At 50.1% G+C, this 25,382-nt stretch overlaps 2 protein-coding genes across 4 annotated transcripts in view; one reads left to right on the top strand and one right to left on the bottom strand.

Annotated features, from left to right (window-relative positions):
* The window catches only part of Mtg1 (mitochondrial ribosome associated GTPase 1), a 48,111-nt gene extending 27,279 nt beyond the window's left edge, over positions 1 to 20,832 (bottom strand). The window contains exons 1-11 of one of the 3 annotated variants that reach the window (XM_074077992.1): positions 20,642 to 20,832; positions 19,949 to 20,015; positions 16,855 to 16,957; positions 14,671 to 14,751; positions 14,054 to 14,110; positions 13,705 to 13,795; positions 12,229 to 12,290; positions 11,732 to 11,828; positions 11,271 to 11,352; positions 6,506 to 6,618; positions 4,766 to 6,137 (exon numbers count right to left, since the gene is read on the bottom strand). In XM_074077992.1, coding sequence (XP_073934093.1) covers positions 6,034 to 6,137; positions 6,506 to 6,618; positions 11,271 to 11,352; positions 11,732 to 11,828; positions 12,229 to 12,290; positions 13,705 to 13,795; positions 14,054 to 14,110; positions 14,671 to 14,751; positions 16,855 to 16,957; positions 19,949 to 20,015; positions 20,642 to 20,750 — 966 coding nt within the window. In that variant the 5' untranslated portion in view covers positions 20,751 to 20,832 and the 3' untranslated portion in view covers positions 4,766 to 6,033. Of the gene's footprint in view, positions 1 to 4,765; positions 6,174 to 6,505; positions 6,619 to 11,270; positions 11,353 to 11,731; positions 11,829 to 12,228; positions 12,291 to 13,704; positions 13,796 to 14,053; positions 14,111 to 14,670; positions 14,752 to 16,854; positions 16,958 to 19,948; positions 20,016 to 20,641 lie in introns of those variants that run through there. The other 2 variants (XM_074077991.1, XM_074077993.1) reach the window with 2 other exon arrangements.
* On the top strand, positions 1,509 to 5,395 carry Sprn (shadow of prion protein). Its single transcript, XM_074077996.1, has 2 exons — positions 1,509 to 1,778; positions 2,553 to 5,395. The coding sequence occupies exon 2, from the start codon at positions 2,568 to 2,570 to the stop codon at positions 3,000 to 3,002; it is 435 nt and encodes a 144-aa protein (XP_073934097.1). The 5' UTR covers positions 1,509 to 1,778; positions 2,553 to 2,567; the 3' UTR covers positions 3,003 to 5,395.
* Positions 20,833 to 25,382: the final 4,550 nt, after the last annotated feature.

Raw genomic sequence — 25,382 nt, forward strand, 5'->3', positions numbered from 1 at the left:
GACTCACCTAACTTGCAAACAGATCTTGCCATTAGCTTTACTTAGAATCAGGTGCAGCCCCACCAAACAAACTGGTTTCTCACCCTATGAGATTCTCTACAGAAGGCCGCCCCCACCAGTAAAAGACATTGAGGGAAATTTAAAAGAGATAGAAAACTTAACCTTGCTCCAACAGATGCGCGGTTTGGGAGAAGATCCTATACCGCCATGTTTGAGAAAAACTCCCTGTCAGCTTAACCACTGAGGTACATTCCTTTAAGTCAGGTGACCAGGTTTGGATAAAGAAGTGAATCTTCAGCCTCTCCAGTCTTGGTGGAAAGGGCTCTAGTCAGTGATCCTGACTACCCCCACAGCAATCAAGGTGACAGAGGTCACCCCGAGGATACATCACACTCAAGTAAAGAAAGCAGCTCTGGAGAGAAAGACAACTAGACTTAACAATCCGCTCAAACTAACTGAGGAGGGGACCTTCAGCCTTGCTCCAGTCACAAACCGGAAGCTGACTAGTCAACGCATGGCAGAAACAAGGAATCAACTAAACAGACAATTAATGGACTGTTGTTTCTCATAGCGTTCTGTGGTGATGCTTAAGTTCTGCCATCCCTTGCCTATGTCTATTCTTGGTATTGTAACCTTGCTTTGCTTTGGTCAATAGGAGTAACAGAAACTGCACCAATGAGATAAAGCCAACTCAAAAGGCTTTCTCTGACAGTTTTCTTTTTTTCTCCTGCTAACAGGATGTAGTATTGTTTTTGCTTGCTTCTATTCTGGGTTCCTTTTGCAAACCTGAACCCCTTGTCCTATGAGTTGTGCTTACTTACTACTCAGACTAAAAATGCCATTACATAAAAAAAAAGATTGCCATATCCCAGTTCAGACTTAAAAAGGGTAAAATCCTCATGATTTACTTGGAGAATGGTTCTCTACAATAGGAGGATTTAAAACAATGTTTGGGGTTGTATTAATTATGGTGTTGGCCTGTCTTATACTCCCATGTTTGTGCCACTGGTCATGTGGTCCGTATTGACTCTGATAGAAGCCATGGAAAATGGCCACACAAATACATCTATTACAAGGTTACCAAAGAGTAAATTCCATCCCGAGGATGAAAGAGATGATCCATTTTGACAAATAAAATGTCAAAGCATCAAAGGGGGTAATGTTGGGGCCAGCTTGGCTATTTTCCTGGGATTTACTGTGTCTGGCATTAACCTTGGTTTCCCCACTCTGAGTCTACAGGCAGCTTTTCTACTAGCTCTGCAAAGCTGCAAGCCCCCAGCTAGCTCTGCAGTGGTTCCTATAACTGTGACCACATTCTGTAGGGGTTGGGGGACAAACTGTAAGTATTTAACCCAGCTCCTGACACAGATCAGTCTGCTAGCGTAATGAACTCCCTGCTTCTGTAAAAATGGTCATGGTGACTTTGTTTCCCTCACCATTTCTCGCAACAAGATGGGAAGGCGCTGGGCATTGAGGAGGCGGAGTGAGGCAGGATAGGACTGATGCGAGAGGGAGGCGGTGGGAAGCAGGACCCAGGCGATGATGGGCGGGCTCCACGAGGGGCTGCGCCCTCCTGCGAGCCGGCCTTATTCTCCTCCCTTCGCGTCTCCAGGGGCTGAGCCTCGCCGCCGCCTGCCCCAATCCTCTCTCGGGCGGAGGCTGAAGCCACATCCAGCTGCGCGCTCGGCCTGGGCACAGGGTCCCCGCCACCGCGCGCCTTGCGCTCGGCCCGCCCCTGGAGCGACCTCCGACCGCGGCTCCGACCCACGCCCCTGGCGGTAAGGCCGGAGCTGGATCCCGGGGCTGACGGAAGGCTGGGAGGGGGAGGGGAGGGATGAGGATGGATGAGGAGGAGGATGGAGGCCACCCAGACCGCTGGTCCACAGCCGGCCCCAATCCGGGAAGGTTGAAGCGTGGGGCGGGGGCGGGAGGGACCTAAGCCCGGTCAGGGGCCCATGCGGTATCGCGCCACGCGGAGCCCGGAACCCAGGTTCAGGCCCCCCACGCCTGGTCCGCGCCGCCGAGGCCTTGGGCTCCCGGGGTCTGGGCTGCCAGACCGAATCACGCTGCTGTCCCTTCTCCAGAACCTGATCTGGGCGCGTGGGGGCCTCGGTCTTAAAACTGCGTCTCCAGACACAATACCATTCCAGCATGTCCAGCCCTTCCACAGCCCCAGTGCAGTCAAGGTTATGGAGTCCCTTCCCCCCAGGCCTAAGCCCCCCACCGCAGGCGCTCATCACCCCCATTTTGTGGCCAAGCCCCGCCCCACCAGGCGCAAACAGCTGCCAGCCCACCCCCTCTTCCCAACCACTGAACAGGACCCTAAATCCCTCCCCAGGGCTGTCCCAATAACTCCTCCCGAGCCCACCCCATCCCTGAGCTGACTGTCCTGCAAGATACTTGGCGCTCTGTCACCCTAACTGTAGAAGTCCCAGATCCCCACAAAGCTAAGGCTCAACCTACCCTAGGTGCTGAGCCCTGACCCCCAGACCCTGGGCCTCCCGTATCCTCTTTCCACAGCAACTCAGGTCCCATCCGATCTCTCCCCGCAGGTCGTGTCCAGGAAGATGAACTGGCCTGCTGCCACATGCTGGGCTCTGCTACTGGCTGCGGCCTTCCTCTGCGACAGCGGCGCGGCTAAGGGAGGACGTGGGGGCGCCCGGGGCAGCGCCCGTGGGGGGCTGCGTGGCGGCGCGCGCGGGGCACCCAGGGTGCGCGTGAGGCCCGCGCCCCGCTACGGCTCCTCGCTGCGTGGGGCGGCGGCGGGGGCGGCGGCTGGAGCGGCCGCGGGCCTGGCTGCAGGCTCAGGCTGGAGAAGGACCGCAGGGCCCGGGGACCGCGGTCTGGAGGAAGACGAGGACGCTGACCTAGGCGGCAACGGGACAGGACGAGGTGTCTACAGCTACTGGGCCTGGACTTCGGGCACGGGACCCACCCGAGACCGGTGCCTCTGCCTGCTGCTGGGCGGCGCCCTTGGTGCTTTGGGACTGCTTCAGCCCTAGCCCTGAGTGGAATGCCAAATTGGGTGGCCACTCCCCAGGCCCTTAGGGCCACCCACAGAGCTTCCCTCCCCTCCACTGCCCAGGGTCCTCCAGCCCAGAGTGCTACCTGGGCGATTCCAGACAGACCAGGCAGGAGCTGAGCCTCTCCTATGGTAGGCACTGTCCACGCTCCTGCCCAAGCCCATCCCATCCTCCCTGTTCTCCCACCCTACCAGGGAACCAGCAGCCCCCCAGCTCCAGGATGTCAGGTCCCCCAGCCAGAGAGGCAGGTTACCCTCCACTCTCCAGAGCTACCCAAGAGAGATGCCAAGACCAGGTATCCACTCCTGGTTCACCCTAAACACAAGAGTGAACAGTGCTGACCACCAGGCAGAGGCCACCCTCAGGTGGATCTCTCTAGTTCTGCACCAAGACTCTGATGACTGAGGGCCTCCCACAGAAGCAGCCAGAATGGACAGGACTTCAGGATTTGGAGAAAGGAGGAGGAACATTTGCTCAGGCAGCAGCATAGGGAATGTCTGGTGCTAACCATCTGCCCAGAGCAGTCCTGGGGTTTTTGAAGGCCAGAAGCACACAGAGCAAAAAAATCCAGCCCAGAGATCCTCTGCCAGGGAAGGGTTTTCCCATTGGAGCCACTTGGCCCTAAGGATCACTTAACCGGTCTTGGGTCTTGGGACCCACTGTGGGGATCCACATCCAAGAGCATCCATTTCCTTTTAACCTTAGTTTTACATATGGGGCTCTCAACTGCCAACCTTGCTAGAGAGCCCACAGCACACAGCCCAAGCTTCAGGGTTCCCACACTTCCAATGGGTAGCAGCTTCTTCCAATGGACAGCCCCTCTTGGGAGCAGACAGACCAGCTCTAGGCAGAGGAGCCTGGATCTCACATGGCACAGGTGGCAGCTGACAGCCTGCTTGACGAGGCCACAGCCACCTGCAGGTCCCTGGAGGAAGGCTAATGGAGCAGAGCCAGCCTCAGCAGTTACAGCTGGACATGAGACAAAGTCTGGGCTTCAAGACAGACGGCTCACTCCTTCCAGCATCACCAAGGGCCAACTGACCTCTCAAGCCATCCTGAGGCCTGCCTCATGCACAGGGAAGCTTCAAGGAGATGCAGGACAGTCTTTACAAGGATTTGCCTCTGGTCCAAAAACCTGGTATGTAGACTGGCCCTTTGCTTCTCCAGAGCCTACCAGCACAGTGCCTGTGAGCCCTGCTTGGGGGGCTCCTGGCTTTGCCAAATTCTCTAGCTCTGATCATCTAATCACCCTGAGGCTGGGCAGGTTCTCCCAGACCCTGGTGCCTCTCGGTGCTCTTGTGAGATCCTCATCCATAGCAATGCTGTCCCTAGAAACTGTCCTTGGCCCTTAGACCAACGGGCCTTGGGGCTCAGTCAGTGGACACAATGCTAGGACCAGCACCTTCTGGGCTGGCATATGGCACTTGCTATTGGCGAGACCTTGGCCAAGCATTCTCCTTGAGAAGCAAGTCAGAATGTAGACATCTATGGCCTTTCGTCCACAATGCCAGTAGGCAAAGCCAGACCCAATACTCCATCCCTTCCAGACCAAGCTTGATGCCATCAAAGACCAGCAAACCAAGGCTAAGCCCACCTGGGACCTCAAAAGCAGATGAGACCCCTCTACCATTAAGTCTCATACAGGGAAACCATCAGAGCCTCCTTGGCTTCTCAGAGACCCACTAGACAGGCTGCACAGGACCAGATCACAGTCCCATGTGTTGGAAAGCAGTGGAAGCCCCCCTTTTTGACTTTTTATTTCACACACCAATCTGACTTCTCTGGTGTTTGCCATTTGGCACCAGTCAGGTAGGCAGGAAGAAGACAGTGCTGATGGGGTAATTTCAGGGCAGCTAATCACACAAAGCAACCACAACAGGAGGCACCAGAGGAAGGCCAGTTCAATGATGGCAGCTGTCCACAGCAAGAGGGCTGCTCAGCACCAGACCCCTGAAGGACAATGGTCAGCTGTGGGAAGGCCAAGCCACCACCAAATGGATTCCAAGTAGAGCTACTGACCTGGTCCACCTCCACCAGCACTCCTGTCTACCCCATTCCTCCCCCACCCCTTCTTCCTAGAATGCAGCTGCTGGCACATCCCCTGGATGTCTCCAAGTCAACAAAGCTGGGACAGGCCCTCAGCACCTCCTCAGGGTCAGGCAGACCCACTGGCTAGGAGACACTGCCCATGCCAGGTCCCACTGGCCTGTGCAAAGCTGAGCCACAGACAGGCAGCCCCCCAAGGCACAGGCCCTGGGGCACTGAAGGAAGAGGTCAGAGCTTGGGTTCCACCATCAAACCTGCTATCCATATCTGTGTACACACTTAACAGTGAAGAGCTTATTGTGAAATAAACCCTCTGCTGGCAGCAAGGCTCCTCCTCATTGCAGGACTGGGGGATACTAGAGTCAGTCGGACACAGGGGGCCCAGTCCCCTGCCTTCACTGGTGCCAGGGGCTTTAATAAACAGGCATGAGGTACCACAGGTGTATAAAGGGCCATCAAGAGATGAGCCCAATTTTCTGTTTTTTTGGTAGTACTGGGGTTTGAACTCAGGGCCTCACACTCACTAGGCATGATTTCTGCAAGGATTACAGGCATGAGCCCCTGGCACCCAGCCAAGATTTTTTAAGGGGTTTGAACACAGGGCCTCACTAGGCAGGCACTCTACCTCTTGGGCCACACTGCTAGCCCAATGAGCCCAATTTCTTAAAAAATTACAGATAGAGAGCATTAACTCCTATGAGACATTAGTCTCTCCCTAAAACACTGAGTGGGAACCTCCTGACCAGGCCATGCATGCAGAACTGCTCAGCCCACAGCCCAATCCCTGTAACCACAATCCCTGTAACCAGGGCTGGCCAGGATCTAGCACGTCTCTGGAGCAGTGAGACCTAGTACCCCCTTGGAGCAGTGACCAGCATGGAGCTTCTGGAAGAGAGGAGGAGCAGTCCCAAGTCTCAAACACTCTGGCTGAAGGTCTGGGAGGTCACAAACTGCCCCGGCTGGTTCAGGGGTCTGTGTTGGCTGAGGGGTGGCCCTCCAGGATGTCATGGTCCAGCATCACTGGGCCCAGCAGCCCACTGCGGAAGGTCCGGAGGAAGTCGCAGGCTGCTGCAGAATAGTTAGGCTGAGTGACGTTCACATCACCTGGAGATGGGGTCTGGTGAGGAAGAAGCCTGCCAGCAGGCCAGCCTGGCCCTAACATACTCTAAGGTGCGCATCAGTGCACAATCACAAAGATCACAGAGGGCCATGTCCACCCAGCTCTGCCCAGGTCTAGAATACCTCTAAAGCCTGCACTCCAAGCTCGTTCCTCTCTAGGAACTTCTGTAGCTCCCTTTCCTCAAGCCCTGATCCCAGGACAGCTGCCCACAGGCTCCCCTCCATGTCTCTCCCTTCCCCTCCCTCCAGAAGGGGCCAGGGATCGCCCCAGGTGACAGCGTGAAGGGTCCAGGGCTGCATGGTGCAGCCTCACTCACCTGTACCCGTAAGCACCTTCACCTTCCGTGTCTTCCCCAGCTTCATGGCCACGCTCTTCAGCACATGCTCCACGTCATCACAGGCAGTGTCCAGGCCATAGTGCTGCACATACCTGCACAGTCCACAGCCCCAAGTCAGACTTCTGGGAGGCACCAAGCCAGAGAGCACTCACCTACACCCCAGAGCAGCTGGCTGCTGCTCCTGAGAGGACCAGACTGCTTCCAAGCAACTTAGTGTACCAGGACAAAGCTCAGGAATTTTTACAGGAGAGTAGAGTCTCATCACCCAAGAAAGTAAAATTCAAAATGTCTGGCACCCAGTCAAAAGCAACCAGGCCTGGAAAGCAGAGTAGACCCAAAATGAGAAGAAAAATCAAATCAACTGGAGCTGACCCTGAAATGCCAAGATGTTAGAATTAGCAGACCCAGCACCACCTCAGTTATTACAACGTCATCACACATGTTACAGGCTCAGACACAGCCCATATGAAAAAGTGTCTGAACCGAACATCTAAAAGTAAAAGTTCTGAGGAACAATGGGACATACAGACAGCAGGCCAGACACCACAAAGAAGACAAGTCACCGGAGACCATGACAGACACAGACGAGAAGAAAGACATCTCAAGGGATGAGCAAGGCCAAACAGCCCAGCTGGTGACTCAACACTGGGAGCAGAGAAAGGGCAGAAGAAGCACCAAAAAGGCAATACTCAGAATTAACCAAACAAGGGCTGGCTGTGGAGATACACACCTGTAATCAGGTGCTTAGGAGGCAGAGATCAGAAGGATAATGGTTTGAAGTCAACCCCTGCAAAATATTAACTATACCCTATCTTGTTCAGATACCTTACTATAATCCCAGCTAAGCCAGATGCAAAAAGTAGGCAGGCAGATCCCCATTCATGGATAGCCCCAGGCAAAAGAAACACTATCTGAAAAATAACTAAAATCAAAAACAGCTGATTTTTTATTTTTGAGGCATGGCTCACGTGGTAGAGCACTTGTCTACCAAGTGTGAGGCCCTGAGTTCAAATGCCAGTAATGTCAAAAAAAAAACCACAAAAAAAGCCACCGATCCAAGAAAGCACAACAAAGTAAAAGCATAAGAAACATGAAGGACTCCACCACAGGGCCCTAGTGACCAAAATGCTCAGAAGCAGTGTCCAAGTGAACATGCTCAGACGTGACCAGGATCATGAAGACAGGAACAAGGACAACTAGCATGGACTCCTCACCATAGGAGGGCCAGAGAGAGGCAGAGCTATGTCCCTTCAGAACTGGAAAGCCTGGCCTAGAACCCACACACAGAGAAGGCACCTTCAAACCAAGGCAAAAAGGGACAGTCAGACATCTGCAGCTGAAAGGACCTGTCACAGCTGCTTGCCCAACTGGGGAGGGGTCACAGCTGACCTGCACACAGCAAAGGTCAGAGGTCACAACCAACTCACACACAGCAAAGGCTAAAGGAAATCATTCATCTCAGGAAATGTAGGTAGACGCCTAGGTCTCCAGAGACAGGAGGCACCTTGAATGTAATATACTGATTGAATATGTATGGTTCTTGTCTTAGAGTTTCAATCTCCTTAAGATAGTGTCTGCACAAACAAGAGTTACAGCAGAGTATCTTGCATTCATAGAATATGCAGAGGCACAATGTACAGTAAGTGTCACACAGGTCACCGTGAGAGAAATGGAACCTGACTGCTGCAAGGAGACACTGATAACACACAAGCGGTCACAGGTACAAGCAAACAAAGGAGTTGAAGTAGAATCATAACTATCCAATCCTAAAAAGGCAAAAGAGGAAGAGGAGATGAAAGACAGGAAACCTAGAAAGCAAATAGCTCAACAAGTTTAGACCCATCAGTAATCACACTAAATGTAAAACGTCTAGGTAGCTAACATAGAAGACAGAGACCATGGACTGCATAAAAATCAAGACCCAACTATGTGCAAACTATAAGAAATACATTTTAAATATAGACATAAATGCACCAAAAGTAAAATCACAGAAAAGCTGTAAGACAAAGTTGACCTCAAGCAGAGATTGAGGAAGGCATTTCACAATGGGAAAAGCATCAAGTCATGGGGAAGACACAGCAATGTCCTAAATGCTCTGCATCTAGCAGCAGATTCAACATCCACAAAGCCAGAGCTACAAGAACTCCAAGGGGAAGAAGACACATCCAGCAATGGCTAGAGATTCCAATGCCCTTCTCAAGAAGAACACAGGGGGAAAGATCAGCAAATGGGAGGAAGAGGCAGAAGGATCACAAGTTCTAGGCCAGCCTAGGCAACAAAGTAGGACCCTGTCTCCAAAAAGCAAGGCCTGAGATAGTAGCTCAGTGGTACAGCACTTCCCCACCATGTGCAAGGCCCTGGACTTGATCCCCAGCAAAGTAAAAAACACAAAGGAAACTAGAGACATTGGCACAAGTGGCAGAGCACATGCCTAGCAAGTGCAAGGCCCTGAGCTTATTAAACCCCCATACCGCAGGGGAGCAAATACAGAAAGAAAAATATCAGTGAAACCAAAAGCTAATCCGTTGGGGAAATTAAATAAAATTACTAAGCCTCCAGCCAGACTGACCTCCTCACCCTGCAAAGGCATCTGTGAAACACCACAGTCGACATCATACCCAAGGGTAAGAGACTAGATGTTCCTGCCTAACAGAGGGACAAGACAAAGTGCCTGTTCTCTCCATCCATCCAACACTGACCAGAGGTCTGCCAAGGTAATAAGGCAAGAAAAAGAAAGCAGAGGCATCCAAAGTGGCAAGGTAAAAATAAGACTATTCTTATTTTTAAATGACATGATTGTCTAGGTTAAAAAAAAAAAATCAAGAGCTACTAGAACAAGTAGGTGAGTTTAGCAAGGTTGCAGGATTCAAGACCAATATACAAAAATTAACTATATTTCTACAAACTAGCAATAATCAAAAGTGAAATTAAAAACAATCCACTGGGCTGGCAGAGTGGCTGAACTGGTACAACACCTGCCTAGCAAGTGCAAGGCCTCTGAGTTCAACCTCTATTATCAAAAAAAATTTTTTCAACAATAGAATCAAAAGAAGGAGTTAAACATAAACTTTACAAAACATGTAAAAGACCTGTATGCTGAAAACTAAAATTGATCTAAACAGACAGAAACACTGTCTTCATGGGATACTTTACTCAATAATGTTAAAGTGTTATCAATTCTCCCCCAAACTGACCTATAAATCTAATGGAATCTCCACTTCCCCAAAAAAGCAGGAATTTTTTTATATGGCTGGGGAAGAGCCAGGACCTTGCACATGCCAAGCAAGTGCTTCACCACTAAGCTACACCCCACCCCTTAAATCAGGGCTTTCTGTAGAACCTGACACACTGTTCTAAGATCCACATGAAAATGGGAAGGACCTGAAATCGGCCAAAGTTATTTTAAAGAGTGGGGCCATGGTACATCAAAGGCACGGCCACCAAGACAGAGCAACAGGACAGAAAGGCCCTCAGAAAGACCCACACATACAACGACACAGATTTCCAACAAAAGTACAAGGACAACAGAAGTCTCCAACAAATGTTTCTGGACAACTGGTTATCCATGTGCAAAAGAAAACTCCATAGTTTATGCCATATGCAGAAAGTGTATACAAATATATATCAAAAGAGGATGGTAGTCCTAAACATGAAACCTAAAGTATCAATCTTCAAGAAGAAAACAAAAGAGAATCCTTGTGACCTGGGCTTAGGCAGACTTCAGGTATGACAACAGCACCATCTATAAAGTATCTAGTTACTTCATGAAAGCTAAGAACATCAGCTCCTCAAAAGACAGTGTTGAGAGGAAGAAAAAACAAGGCCAGATTCAGAGAAGACATTTACAAACCTTCTCTCTGATTAAGGACTTGCATCCAGAATATACAAAGAATTCCTACACCTTCAAAATAAGGGGAAAAAAGCTGTAGCTCAGTGGTGGAGCACATGCTCCACACACAGACAGCCAACACAAACATGAAAGGATAGGAACACGCATCAAATGCTCTGCAAACGACAACTTTAGCAGACCGCTAAAGTTAAAACTGTTGGCACCAAACATGAAAAGGGTGCAGAGAAATCAGAACTCATCCTTGCTGGGAGGCATGTGACACAGTACAATTAGTTTGGAAACTAGCTTAACAGTTTCTTAACAAGTTAAAACACACATCATCTCCTATGTGGCCTGGCCATTCCTCTGCTAGGTTTCACCCAAGAGAAACAAAAACTCCCATCACATAAAAGACTTACACATGAATGTTTCCAGCAGCTTTATCTGTAACAGCCAAGAACTGCCAACACCCCTGTGCCCACCCAGGGATAAGTGATGAATCAAGTGCACAATGAATAATGAGCTTAGTTGCCAAAAGAAGGAACCATCAACATTCATTCAACATGGATGAATCTCAGAACAATGGTGCCCAGTGAGGGAAGCTGGACAGGAACACACATTCTGTATAACTCCAACCATATGAAATCCTAGAAAATGCAAGCTAACCAGTGACACACATCAGGTGACTGCCTGGGCTCAGGGAGGGCAGGAAGGGCAGGCACAGAGGAACCCAGGAAGAGGTGATGGAATGCCCATCTTCTTGTGTGGCCATCTCAGATGCATTCTTGTCAAAACTTGTCAAATCACACACTTTTAATAATGTGTACCTGTAACACCTTAACACTGTATTTATGAAACCACATCTAGCTAGGATAAGCAAGCAGGGATTGCAGCCCCACACCTGCTGCCACTCACCCCAACAGCCTATGCTGGTTGAGGGTGTAGAGGAGGTAGTCGGCCATGGTCTCCTCCCCGACCAGGTGGTCCAACACTGTTCCTGGAAAATAGACAGTCAAGGCAAGTATGTCCAGAAGCCAGCATCTATGTCCCACAGAGCCTGCACCCCTCCCAATCTCAGCCAAAGACCCATGCTGTTAAGAAGCCTCCCTCCAGAACAGTACATGTCATCACCCAGCCTTCCTCTTATGTGGCATGTGCCCTGGCTGTGAGGCCTTACCTCTCTGCCCACATCTGTCAAAGAACAGAACAGTGGCCAGCACACATGTGCTGTGAGCCACCCTCAGTCTCACCCTAAGCTTTGAGAAGTGTCCGGCAGCAGCCAGGGCACATGTAGCAGTAACACCCTGCCTAGAGGCAGGCCAAGGTTGGAGGGAGAACCTCAAAGGTGGGACAGAGGGGCACCCTCCAGAACTCACCACACAGGGCCAGCTTCAGGCCCGTCTCCACACTTTCAATCTGAGGAGCCAGTACCCCAGGAGTGTCCAGCAGGAATATCGGTGGCCGCTCACACACCTGTGCAGGCAGAGAGCAGTTCAGAACAGCAGCCTCTGCCCGGCCAAGCCTAGACTCTTGAAGCACCCTGGGACAAACCCAGCCCCACAGGTTGCCCTAGGGCCTCCACAGGGTTTAATTCTCATTTAATTTGGAGAATAAATAAGTGACGGGCTCCATGGGAATGCACAGAACACGGGTTCCATTCAGCTCTGCCCTGACCACCACATGACCCGGGCAGGTGGGGTAACAAGGCTGCCTTCCCCAAGGTTTATAGAAGGACAGTGGCTGGAGGTGACAATGCAAGTGGAAGAAGGGGACGATCAGAGGGGGGCTGGCATGTGTGCTCAGCAGTGCCAGACTCAGCAGTGCCTGAGCAGCTCTGGGAAGAGTTTTAGGCCTCCACTGCTGAGGACCCCACCTGAATTCTGGATGTCACAGCTCTGGTGATTCCAGGCTCACCGCCCACCCGGGCAGCTTTTCCTGCAGGACAGAAAGAGGAGGCTGCAGAGCAAGCGATGAAACACAGGTGTATAACAACCACAGCTGGCAAGCAGTATGCAAGCCCCAAAGAACAAAGGGCTTCCCAAGGCTCTAATTCATTTCATGATTGGTCCCAAACAGCTCAGTGGGGGACTCAAAATGCAGGCACAGGAGCTGAGAGGCTCAACAATGCCCAGAGCTCACTCCCCAGGGCTAGAAAGGTATGCTGTACTGCAAAGATCAGGCCAGAGCTGCTCCTTCACCCAGGCCTCTCCTGGGCTCCATGCATGGCCCATAGCAGGCCTGACCAGTGCTGGCCTGGACTCCAAATGCTGTAGCTACTCAGCATGGACTGAGCTCAGGGCACACTTCAGGGAAACTGCTTACCCACTGCCAAACCAACTCAGGAATAAAGGGATACAAACAAGTGTTCATCACAGATGAACCGATACTTTATGATGCAGACTCACAATGGAGTGTGACTCAGACCTGAGGAGGAAAGAAACCCTGACACACTGCACCATGGATGGACCCGAAGACATTTCCTGAGACAAGCTAGTCACAAAAGGAGAAAAATGATACAATTCTACTTACTGACAGTTGGAGTGGTCAAACTTCCACAGAAAGCAGAATGGGGGTTAGCAGGGGGCTGGGGCTGGGACAGTTTGCTATGTTTCGAATTCTAGTTGAGGATAGATGGGGTGGCTGTGTAACCTGTACATATACTTAATGCCACTGCACCAAAACACACTTAAGGGAAATAAAAAATAGATGACTGTAACAACTCTGCAATTAATACCAAAAATAGTGCCTAAAATAATGGCTCAACATGGCTTAAAGTTGACTTTAAATCAACTTACTAAATACTGTATAGCTAATGTAAATAATGAAGCCAATAGAGATGCAGCCTTAAACTTTAAAATGCATAAAAGGGCAGGTGGCGTGGCTAAAGCGGTAGAGCCCCTGCCTTCCAAGTGCAAAGCCCTGAGTTCAAACCCCAGTACTGTGTCGAGGACACAGTGAGTGTGGATGTGAGCCTGAGTGCAGTGGGCAATGTTTTGAGAATAAGCACAACAGTGCACTCAGGCTCACAAAGTGATTTCCTGTCATCACACCTGGGATGGCAATACCCAGCTGCCCAGGTCACCTGGAGGGAAGGGGCTGAGGGGCGATCACTCACTACGAAGCCACCTTCCTTTCTGGCAAACCCAGCTATCCTACAGCATGTTGGATTCTCTGCACCAAAGGGATTTAAAGAAAAGAAAAAACAAAACCACCAAGTTTAGAAAAGCCATCTTCCCATCAAGGATTTTAGAGGAAAAAACAAATCGAGTGTCCACCACACAACATTCTATCAATGGGATATGAAACAATGACTCAGTTCCTCAGCAGGCCCCTCTGGCTATAAGCATACCTATCCTGAGATGCTGCCTCCTCAGGGAGTTGATGAGGGAGGACTTGCCCACGTTGGGGACCCCAATCACCATGATGCAGTACTCCAGATTCTGTGAACACAAAAGAGGAGCCTTGACCCACCCTGAGCAGTGCACCCGCAGTCCAGGAAGAGGAGAGGTTGGCACAGGGGCCTGCCACCCAATGGGGTCGCCCAGCCCCTCCCACAGCAGAAGAGAGCAAGGGCAAAGCTGGCCTCCTTGCTGGGGCCCAGCACTTCCCTCTGCCCTGTGGAAGCCCCAGAGGGTCAGGCAGGAGGAGCTAGATGACCCCCACATGACCACCACAAGCTCTGCATCCCTCCAACCAACCTCTGCTCGGTGGTAGCGGTAGCTGCTCCCAATCAGTTCTGTGACCTTCGGAATGATCTGCAACAAACAGCCACACCTTCCAGCCTGATGTCCCTCACCAACCCACTTCCTGATACCCCTGCCTCCCTCTACATTCATGAGATAAGAGAACAAAGACCTCACATATGGCACTCAGCAGTGATGTGGGAACCTGGGCATCCAGATTGCAGACTCCAACCAAGTTGTGCTGGCCAGGACTTACTCACTGCCTCCCCTCCCCTCCCATCCTGTCCCCCACCTTTATAAAGGAGCAGGGTGGCTACCCCAGGAGGGCTTCTGTGACAACTGTGACTATAACCATCTACTAGTGAACATGCACATCAACCCCAATGACCCATCAAATACAACTAGGAGAAGTAAGTTACTGGACTCTCCAAGAGGCTCTTACTACTTCTCTCTACAGGATGACCCTGCACTCCCTTAGCACTCACCTTGGGCTAGAAGCATCAGCACAGAAGGCAGGGCAGCCCAGGAGACCTCACATCCCTGGTCAGCAAAAGCCAAGACCAGGATCTTCTCCAAAACTGCTTACCAATGTACAGAAGCAAACACCAGCATATAAGCAGAAAAAGGCCTACCTGCTTGACATTTTCATCCTTTACACAGCTGGTAAAAATGACATTTTTTAGACCTTCTCCTTCTAAGTGCTGCATAATTTTCTGAAAGAGACATTTTCATTTTGAACACCAAATGGAAATGTGAACAATACGATATAATAAAATCAAAGATCTGAGCACAGAGGGACACTGCAGAGGCATTTTTCTGCTCAGATCCAGATCACCACCAGGAGCCAGGCCACAAGGGGCAAGGCACCAGCACAGATGACAGGAACTGAGGAACTTCAAAGGAGGGTGGCCCAGCCCAGCTCAGCTCACTGCTAGCCCCAGGGAAGGCAGGAGGGAAACACTTAGGGCAGCATAGCTTGGCTGTCCTATCTGTGCACCCCAGGCTCTGCTGGGGTGAGGACCAGGGGTCACATCCTGCACTGTGAGTAAAATGAGGCTGAGCAGGTCATTCTGAAGCCACTTCTAACACGGAATTCACAGATCCTGGGCTTTGCTGAGAACTCCCACTGCTCTGGTGAATCCTGACCATCCTTCAAACACGACTTCCTTTGAAACTGAGGTGGTATTGAACCCAATCTGATTACAAAGAATATCTAATGCTAAAAGCCCAGAAGTATACTAAGGTAGCCATAAATTCACTAGCCTTAACATTCAATGAAATCAGTGTCTAGCTGTATCATATTTCATTTCATTAATATACATATGTATGAACCATACATATTTAAATCAGTATCATATTGTTTGATTGTTACTGGCCTCAAAATATGGGCTGATGCTTAAATGAACAAAAGTTACTCATTAATTCAGTTGGCTTTAATTATTTCTTCCAGCTACCCATTGCAAACGACAAGCCATGACAAAGACATACTGAAGCCACAGTCCCAATCACTCAGATGTCCCTCGAGAAGGAGGGCAGTGGCCCCCAGGACCCTTCTAGAAGCATCTAGCACTCCTCTCAACTTCCAACCAGTCAAGACCCTGCTGTGCCCACCAACTATAGAGGGTCTGCAAAGGCTAGCACTTGAAGGGCAGAAGCAACTACTGATAAGTTCAAGTCTCAACTAATAAAAGCAACAGAAGTACTTGTCCAGGAAAATACCAAAGTTGCAAATGAAGCAAAACACTACAGGCCTGCTTGGGGGCGGGGGAATCATGATCAGCTTTGTAGGCTGATGGCAAGGTAAACTACCAAAAGGAAACGCCCAGGAAAATACCAAAGTTGCAAATGAAGCAAAACACTACAGGCCTGCTTGGGGGCGGGGGAATCATGATCAGCTTTGTAGGCTGATGGCAAGGTAAACTACCAAAAGGAAACACCTTGGCCATTCCTAGACACTGTCCTAGGAACCTGTGGTGGAGTCTTGTGCTTGGGTTTGGGTAATTGGAATATGCCAGTTACCTAAGAAACCTGGGCATTGTTGCTTCAATAAAGGGAAAATTTCTGCACTGTTAACAACTTTTTAAAAGCTGCCTTGAGTTCAAAACCCTTACACATCTCACTCTGCAAAGGGTTTGACAACAGAGCCAGAAAAACAGAGAAGGTACTTCAGGTAACATTTCCAGTCCTTACATTTCTTTTACCTCTGGGCCACATGTAAAATACCCTGCCCAATTCTGCCTGGCTTTGAAGAAAGCTTTAGCTACTTTGGCCCTCTCCCATTCCCAGCCCTTCTAGCTTCTGGATCAAACACTGCGCAGAAAGCAGCCAGCAGCAGAAAACCTGATAAGTCTGGGTGTGTGAACACATGGGTACACTGCAGCCATCACAGGAGACCTCCAGACCAGACCAGTGCTGTCCAGGGCTGCAGGTAAAAGCCTCATGCAGTTTCTCAAATTAAAGCTAAGCAAAATGTGAATGTCAGTTCCTCGGCTGTAATAGTCACATGTGGCCAGAGGCCACCACATGGGGTAGAGTGGAAAGAGAGTCCATCAACTTGAAAAGGCCAACTGGACAGTATGGCTGTGGCAGTCACTGGGGCTCCAGAAGCACAGTGACCACTTCCCATAGAAAGTGTGCCAATCTTGAGCATCTTGGCTATAAATTAACTTTCAAGAGGAGTAGCCAGGCTGGAAGCCTCCTGCAAAGCCAAGAGCTGTTCCCAAAGCAGTCCTGTATGGGGTCATCCACACAGAGCTCAATCTGAGTCTGCACCAACTCCTGTCACACTGCTGCTAGCATCTGCAGAAGGCACTCACTTGCTGCTCTGTGAGATCTGCCAAGTCCATCTTGTTGAGGACAAGCAGGTGAGGCTTCAGCCCAAGGGTCTCCTGAAACAGGGGGTTGCGACCTGAAAGTGGGATGTGCCAACATTAAGGCAAAATTCCTTCAAAGCTTTGCCAGCTGGTCATTCACCTTGTCTGCCTTGGTCAGGAGTTAAAGCCAGAGCACAGCAGGCCAAGCAGTCCAACCACACTCCAACAACTACAAAACCAACCCTCACCTGCCCTCCTGGCTTGTGAAGGGTGCACATTCTGCTACTGCCAAGGAAGGCGGTCAGGCAAGGTGGTAACTGCCACATGGCTTCCCAAACAGGAATGACGGTGGCAAGAACAAAATCACAAATTAGCTGGGCATGGTGATACAGGCCTGTAATCTCAGCACTTAGGAGGCCAGCCCGTTCCAAAGCCAGCCTGGGATACATGGTGAGACTGTCTCAAAATAAATTTTTTTCAAATCAAAACTCAGAGAAAGGCCACTATATATTTTAGCTGTCAGAGTAGGAAAGCATAAGTGATCTAATCACTCAAGAAAAAGTGACTCTGAAGCCAGGTGCCAGTGGCTCATGTCTGTAATCCCAGCCACTCAGACAGACATCAGGAAGATTGAAATCTGAAGCCAACCCTGGCAAATAGTTTGCGAGACCCTATCTCAAAAAAACCCTACATAAAAAAGGGCTGGTGAAGTGGCTCAAGGTGTAGGCCTGGGTTCAAACCCCAGTTCCACCAAAAAAGAAAAGAAAAACAACTCTACCCTGTGCCTTTCTCCAGCCCCTCCAGGACTCACAGCTGCCCACCACTGGGGACCCAGCAGCTCTACCTATAGGTAGACAGGTCCCTTTCCTTATTGAGACCCTCACTGGAGAAGCTACCTCCTTACTGCCATGGTCAGCCAGGAATCCCAGAACTGATGTAGGGCCCACCTCCTGTAACACTAATGTGGGGGAGGGGGCTTCGTAACTTCATTTCCTATACCTCAGCCCCCCTGGTGCTGCATGTCTCCCAGGGGTTTAGTTGCAAGAGTTCCCCAGCCCCTACCTGCCCCACCTAGGCAACCAATTAAGCAGCTGTCTTCCCTGAGACCAAACGCCTTCCCTGAGAGCTGATCAATTGTATATGCTCTTTCAGAAGCCCACAGCCTCCAGGCTCCCCTCCCAGGATGTTACAAAGGCAGGCTTCCTGCCACATTCTAGATAAGGAATCAGAGGAGAAAAGTCCTCTCATCACACAGAAAAGTAACACAGGTTTTATTTAATAATCAGACATGTAATTGCCAGTAAACATTATCTGACAGCATGAGATGTTGGATGATTCCATTCATATTTATAACCTGTAACAAAGAAAGCAAATGTTTCATTACTAAAGCTCCAACAAGTCTTTGAACTCTGAAAATGGCCCCTCAACCTCAACTATTTCCAGAGATTCCTGCCAGTGGCAGTGCAGCCGCACACTGGGAACTGGCTGTCCCTGGGCTTAGCCAGGGGACATGCTCTTCTGGGGCTGACCAGGCAGGTAGCAAACCAGCACCTTCATCGCAGAAGAACCTCATCACAGCTCAAATGTAACAAAATAGTCTGAGAGGCATGTGTCCATGAACAGGATTGCCCTGTCTTGCCAATTCGTCCCTCAAGTACAGAAGGCATTTTTTTTTTTTTTTGTCTGTACTGGGGTTTGAACTTACACCTCGTGCTTGGTAGGCAGGTACTCTACTGCTTGAGTCACTCCACCAACCCTCAAATACAGGTGGAAAGTCCTGTAATTTCAGGTTTCGTGCCCTACCTAGAGAATCCTACTGCAGGACCACACTGGAAAGCCCAGGAGAACCCGGCAAAGGTCAAGACAAATGATCAGCAATAGGAAGCTTCATAAAAACATGTGGCCTAGACCCAACACAGCAGACTCTAGTCTAAAATGGGGCCTCACAGATGCTGTATTTAAAAGCCTCCCCAGGGAAAAAGGAGCCCTCTTACACTGTTGGTGGGAATGTAGACTAGTACAACCACTCTGGAAAAAAATTTGGAGGCTACTTAAAAAGCTGGACATCGATCTACCATTTGATCCAGCAATACCACTCTTGGGGATATACCCAAAAGACTGTTACTCCAGAGGCACCTGCACACCCATGTTTATTGCGGCACTATTCACAATAGCCAAGTTATGGAAACAGCCAAGATGCCCCAGCACTGACGAATGGATTAAGAAAATGTGGTATCTATACACAATGGAATTTTATGCAGCCATGAAGAAGAACGAAATGTTATCATTCGCTGGTAAATGGATGGAATTGGAGAACATCATTCTGAGTGAGGTTAGCCTGGCTCAAAAGACCAAAAATCGTATGTTCTCCCTCATATGTGGACATTAGATCAAGGGCAAACACAACAAGGGGATTGGACTATGAGCACATGATAAAAGCGAGAGCACACAAGGGAGGGGTGAGGATAGGTAAGACACCTAAAAAACTAGCTAGCATTTGTTGCCCTTAATGCAGAGAAACTAAAGCAGATACCTTAAAGCAACTGAGGCCAATAGGAAAAGGAGACCAGGAACTAGAGAAAAGGTTAGATTAAAAAGAATTAACCTAGAAGGTAACACCCACGCACAGGAAATCAATGTGAGTCAATGCCCTGTATAGCTATCCTTATCTCAACCAGCAAAACCCCTTGTTCCTTCCTATTATTGCTTATACTCTCTCTACAACAAAATTAGAGATAAGGGCAAAATAGTTTCTGCTGGGTATTGAGGGGGGGAGCGGGAGGGGGTGGAGTGGGTGGTAAGGGAGGGGGTGGGGGCAGGGGGGAGAAATAAACCAAGCCTTGTATGCACATATGAATAATAAAAGAAAAATGAAAAAAATAAAAATAAAAATAAAAATAAAAAAATAAAAGCCTCCCCAGTAATTCTAAAGTGCAATGAAAGTTAAGAGTCACTGCTTTAAATGCCAGTAACAAGTAAGGTTGCTGGCCACAGTAGGCAGCTGACTGGACCAGGGCCTAGGAGACAGAGGAGATAGACCACGACCAGAAATGCCTCCTGCTGCTCTGCAGTCCTGACTCCTACACCATGAAAGGATATCCGGGCATCATGAACCTCGATGACACAGTCCACTACCTTCAGGCTGCTCTGCATCTTCTTCAGCCCTACAAAACAGAAAGGTGCTAAGGGACAGGTCAATGACTTTTCATCAGAGAGGCGGATTTAAGCTGACTGTTTAAGAATAATACACCATACCAAGTGTGGCGGCGATGCCTGTAATCCCAGCTACTGGGGAGGCAGACACAGGAGGACCATAAGTTTGAGGCAAAGTTAGAAACCCTACCTCAATAACTTAAAAAAAAAAAAAAAACGCCTGGGGAATAGCTCAAGTGGTGCAGCCTAAAAGAATATACGAATCCATCTGCCAGAGCGCGGTCCTGACACGTCCTGGGTGACTCTGGGCGGAACTGTTAACTTTTATGGGTCTTGGGTCTTAGCCTGGACCACAGGGCAGATCAGGTGGACGTGAGTGGCGTCCTCCTTGTCCGCCAGGCGGGGCGGCAGCAACCGGACACGAGGTCTGTCTTTTGGGGCTGAACTGCGGTGCATAAGCTAAGAAATCCCCGACGACGCTGAGGCAGGAGAAAACCACTGGAGGGACCTAAGGGCTGAGACCCTACGGCCAGCGAAGGGCACTGCGCCTCCTCGCCGCGCGCCGCCCGGGGCCGCCCAGAGCGCGGGGGACGGGACGGGACGGGACCGACGACGCCTCCCGCCGGCCGGGCCTCACCCTTGGCCATGTGGCCCGGGAACCAGCGCGCCACGTCGCGGCCACGCACGGAGAAGGACTCCCGCCATGCGGCGCGGGAAGCGAGCAGCGCGCGCAGCGACGGCCTCATGGCGCCGCGTCCAGGAAGCGTTCGCCGGCGCTCGTCCTCCGCGCTGCACGACTCCCGTCCCTGGGTTCCGGCGCTCTGGGGTTCCCGGCGGCCGCGCGTGCGCACGACGCAGCCTCGGCGTTGGGCGGGGCTAAGGTGGGCGGGTCCGGCCGTGTGCTGGGGGCGGGGTCACAAGCAAAGCTGCAGCTGCGCGGTTCTCAGGGTTTCTGAGTCTTGCAGGGTTTAAGTAGTTCGGGGATTTATTGCCATTCGTTCAATTTAAGAAGTCCCAAGACTGAGGATGTTGTTCAGTGGTAGAACGCTTGCCTAGCATACCCAGGTCCCTGGATTTGATCTCCAGTATCGCAAAAGTAAATAAAAACGAGAAAATAAAAAGTCCCACTGCTCCCTTAAGCATTTCCTGAGTACAAATGCAACGGAATTTAGCAGCTCCTTCGGTTAAAAACAAATTCCATTACTTTAAATTTACTTTGTAAATGCAATAGCTTCATCTTCTTTCCAAGTACCCCAGGTTTTAATTTAACAAATGTACCCTCCAAATACTGAAATTCTGCTAAATTAAACCATTAATGCCTATCATTATACCAGGACAAGATGTCAGTATAACCGGATGTGGTGGTCACAGCTGTAATCCCAGCTACTCTCCCAGCAGAGAGATCACAACTTCCAATTGCAAGTTCGAGGCCACCTGGGCAATTTACGAAGACGTTCTGGGGTCGGGGGAGGTGGGAATGTAGCTCAGTGGGTAGAGTGCATGTGGGAAGCTCAGAGTATGCTCCCCAGCGCTGAAAAACAAAATTCAGACTTTACATTTAAATTCCAGGTTTGTAAGACCGAGTTCAAAAGCCCCGTAATACCCAAAAAAAAAAAAAAAAAAAAAATCCCCAGGCTTGTTGGGCTAGGAGTGTAGCACAATGGAACGTATGTGCCGAACAAGACTACAGCACCACAAAGGGAAAAGCAAAAAAAAAAAAGCTGTAAATCCATAGAATAAGCAAATACTTGACTGCAATTTGGGTTAGTTTTACTTTAGTGGAACTATTAGCATAGGCAGATAGGTGGAAGTGAGCAAGGAGGAGAGGAAACGCCCTGGGGCTACAAGATGCTCCTTGCCCTGAAGGAGGAGGGATCGTAAAACCCCAGCTTCTCCACTCCCTGGGCCAGCGTTAACATAATGGTCCTATATACTCCTTATGGGGCACTCCCCCTATCAAGGGTATAGTGACTGCTATATAACCTTACACTGGTTGCTGAGTAGGGCAAAGATCAAACCTACCCCCACACTCTCAAAAGCACAGGCTGAGGCTTCCCACACCCTGGCAGACACTGCTCAGTCACCAAAGTGAGGAGGGGCAAGGAGAGAGCCTCAGTTTCCTGTCACCTATTTCATCCCACCCTATTAGATGAGAAAACCCGAGGCCCCAACAACTTCAGGGTGGTTATCCCTAACCAAACAGTTCACCTCACCCCACCTCTCCATACCCTACTCCCTGCTTTCTGGTCCACATTGATGCTGTTGGATTGATGCTGTCTGGCTTTTTCTAGTGAACCACCTGCCCCACATGCCTCTCCAGGGTTATTGTTACTTCCAGTGAAAGCCTCTTTTCACAATAAAACTATCTTTACTGTACTTTGCCTGTTTATTCTCCCTTTTACCCACAGCTGGAAAGGTGCTCTAATTTCAGACTATACCCAAAGAACCAAAGAACATTTAGAACACCCCACCCACCAGTAACAGAATCTTTGAAACAACTTAAGACACCACACTTGCTCAGATTACTGTGGTTCTGATGCCTTAACCACTAATATTCAGTTATAAACACTCCTAGTGTAGCAGGGAGGAGGATAACAGGAAAACAGACTAGGCCTGAGTCCTGAGAAAGTAGAAGGGAGTAGGGATGGCATAGCAGAGAGATAAAACCTGAGAAATATGAACATGAGGAAGGTCATGTAGCACCAGGGAGGGGAAAGTCACATAGCACTAGGGTAAAGTAGCCAATAAAATTAAATATAACCATAGATGGATTAGACCTTGCTTTCTGCTTCTATAATCTGCTTGTAAGGGTCTATAAGGTGAGACCCCTTTGTTCTCGGGGCTCAGCCTTTGGACATGAGTCCACTGAGTCTGTGCTGCCACAATAAAACGCTGCTTCCTGCTAATTGCCTCGAGTCCCATATCTCAGCTAGCAAACTCCCACAACACTAGGTTTGAGAGATATGTCCTCACTATAGAAGACAGAGCCTACCCACTCCTTCTCGCTGAGCTTGTTTCTCCCATACACAGCCTGCATTTGTCTCTGGAAACTGAAATGTCTCCCAAAGACAGGTGGCTGATAAACCTGTAATTGTCAACAATAAAGAGCTTTTCATCCTTGTAATCCTACTTCAGAGGCAGAGATCAGGAGGATCATGGATCGGAAGCCATTCCAGGCAAATAGTTTGCAAGACCCTATCTCAAAAATATCCAACACAAAGCAAGCCTGGTGGAGTGGCTCAAGTGGTAGAGTGCCTGCCTAGCAAGTATGAGGCCAAGTTCAAGCCCCAGACCACCAAAAAGATACCATCTTCCCTTGAAGGAAGCTGAATTCTTTCACAGTCCAAATGTCAGGGGAGACAGGGCAAGTCCTTGGTCTCACCTAAGAAAGAATTCAGGAGCAGACACACAGAGGAGACTTTAAAAGATTTATTTAAGCAAAAGGTAGATTTTATTAAGGCAGAACTGATCATAAAGTGATAGTCCACTCCCAAAGGAAACTGAGGGCGGTTGGCTTAACCAAGCAGTTGAGGGTTAAGTTGAGGGCCCGAGCCCCACTCTTAGGCACTTTTATGGATAGGATTTCATGATTGTGCCCATGATTATGCAAAGGATGTGAACATATATTGTGGAGTTCTCCGAGAAACAGGATCTATGGGGAGTGGTTTCCTAATAAGGTGTCCTCAGAGCCAAGATGGCGATTTGAGGAGAGGTACAGTGAATGAAACTGTAACTGTGAGAAGTAAATAAGGCCTCTGACTAATCTCGAGAGTCAGAGAAGTCCCCATTGGGGTTGTTGCCGGGGACCTTTGGCCACTGTACCAAGAAGCAGCCTCAAGTGTGGTCAACCATTACTCCAGGACAATGGTGGAGCAGGAAGATTGGTGACATGTTCCCAGATACGGTGCTGCACCTGCTCTCTGGCTCCTTTGTTATTGTTATTCCCTCCTGCCTACCCGGTATCACAAGGACCACAAGCTACAATAAAATCCTGTTGGATTTTGGATTTCTCCTACAGCTATCTAATCTGTAAGTGTTCCATGCAGAACCAGTCTGCTGACACAAGACAGCAACAAGCACTCTATAGCACTTCAGATGGTGTCATGTGCTACAGGGAGAAACATGGGCCAGTGTGTGAGCCTGGCATGGTTTTGGAGTAATGAGCAGGCCAGGTTGAGACAACCATGGCATGGCCTGGCCCTGAGGCCCTTCCTCATAGCACATGAAACCAGACCCATGAGCCCAGGCCCACATCAGCAGGACAGAGACTGCCCTGAGGTGCTGGGGTGAGTAGCTTCCTACACAAGCCATCCACCAGTCCCACTGTGTGCAAGGGTGGGTGCGCCTCCCTATGGAGTGCCACCTTGCAGCTGCATAGATTCCCCTCCAGCCTTGCGCTCAGGGCAGATGTCCAAGTTCTCCTTGTAGCTGTGACACGGGGCAGTTACTAAGTCTAAGCATTCTGTATCTTCTGCAGTGAAAGCAGGGGCAACAGGGCCTCCCCCAGGACCTCTGAGGATGCAGTGAGACCAAACTGGAGAACACCCAGCACAGCCACCCAGCACACACCACGCCTCACCCAACACTGCCCTGCTCCCCACCTCAACCAACACTGTCCTACTCCCCACACCACCCCAATACTGCCTTCCTCCCCACATCACCTAACATTGCCCTGCTCTCCATATCAGCCAACACTGCCCTGCTCCCCATATCAACCAGCACTGTCCCCATCCACCCCAATACTGCCCTGATCCCCACATCATCCAGCAACATTGCCCTGCTCCCTACATCACCCAATACCACTGCCTTGCTCCCCACATCCACCCCAACACTGCCCTGCTCCCCATAACCACCCCATACCTTCCCAGTTTCCCAGTACCCTCCCCCAAGTTATTACCCTTCCTGGCTCCCCAGCACCCTCAAGTCACCTCAACACTGCCCAGCTCTCCAATCACCCAACACTATTCCTGCTCCCACATCCACCCCATACTTGCCCAGTTCCCTAGTACCCTCCCCAGGACCACCCACTGTTCTTTGGCAACCTGCTTCCCATACTCTTTAGGCCTTATTGTTTGTTAGGGAATAAACCTTAAGCCCTGGGTCTGGAAGGTGTCCCCCTGTCTCCCCAGTTCTCCACCCTTGCTCAGTTCACCATTCACAGATCACCTGACACTGCATCCGCCGAGAGCCACTCTGTGGTCCTGACACCAGCATCGGGAATCCAGGGACAAGGGGCAACCACAGGGCCCAAGGTCCTGGGGAGCACAGGTTCTGAGAGTACAAGGGGTCAGACACACCAACCTGGTCTGGTGTAGAACAAGAACGAATGCCACGGATGCTGCAGCCCTGAGGTACAAGGAGGACTCTGGACATGAGGC

Source organism: Castor canadensis, chromosome 7 (assembly GCF_047511655.1).
Source record: "Castor canadensis chromosome 7, mCasCan1.hap1v2, whole genome shotgun sequence".
In the NCBI taxonomy this organism is placed as follows: Eukaryota; Metazoa; Chordata; class Mammalia; order Rodentia; family Castoridae; genus Castor; species Castor canadensis.

Bases quoted from the DNA above. Each gene is read 5' to 3' on its own strand.
- Sprn (XM_074077996.1), top strand. From the start codon at position 2,568: ATGAACTGGCCTGCTGCCACATGCTGGGCTCTGCTACTGGCTGCGGCC.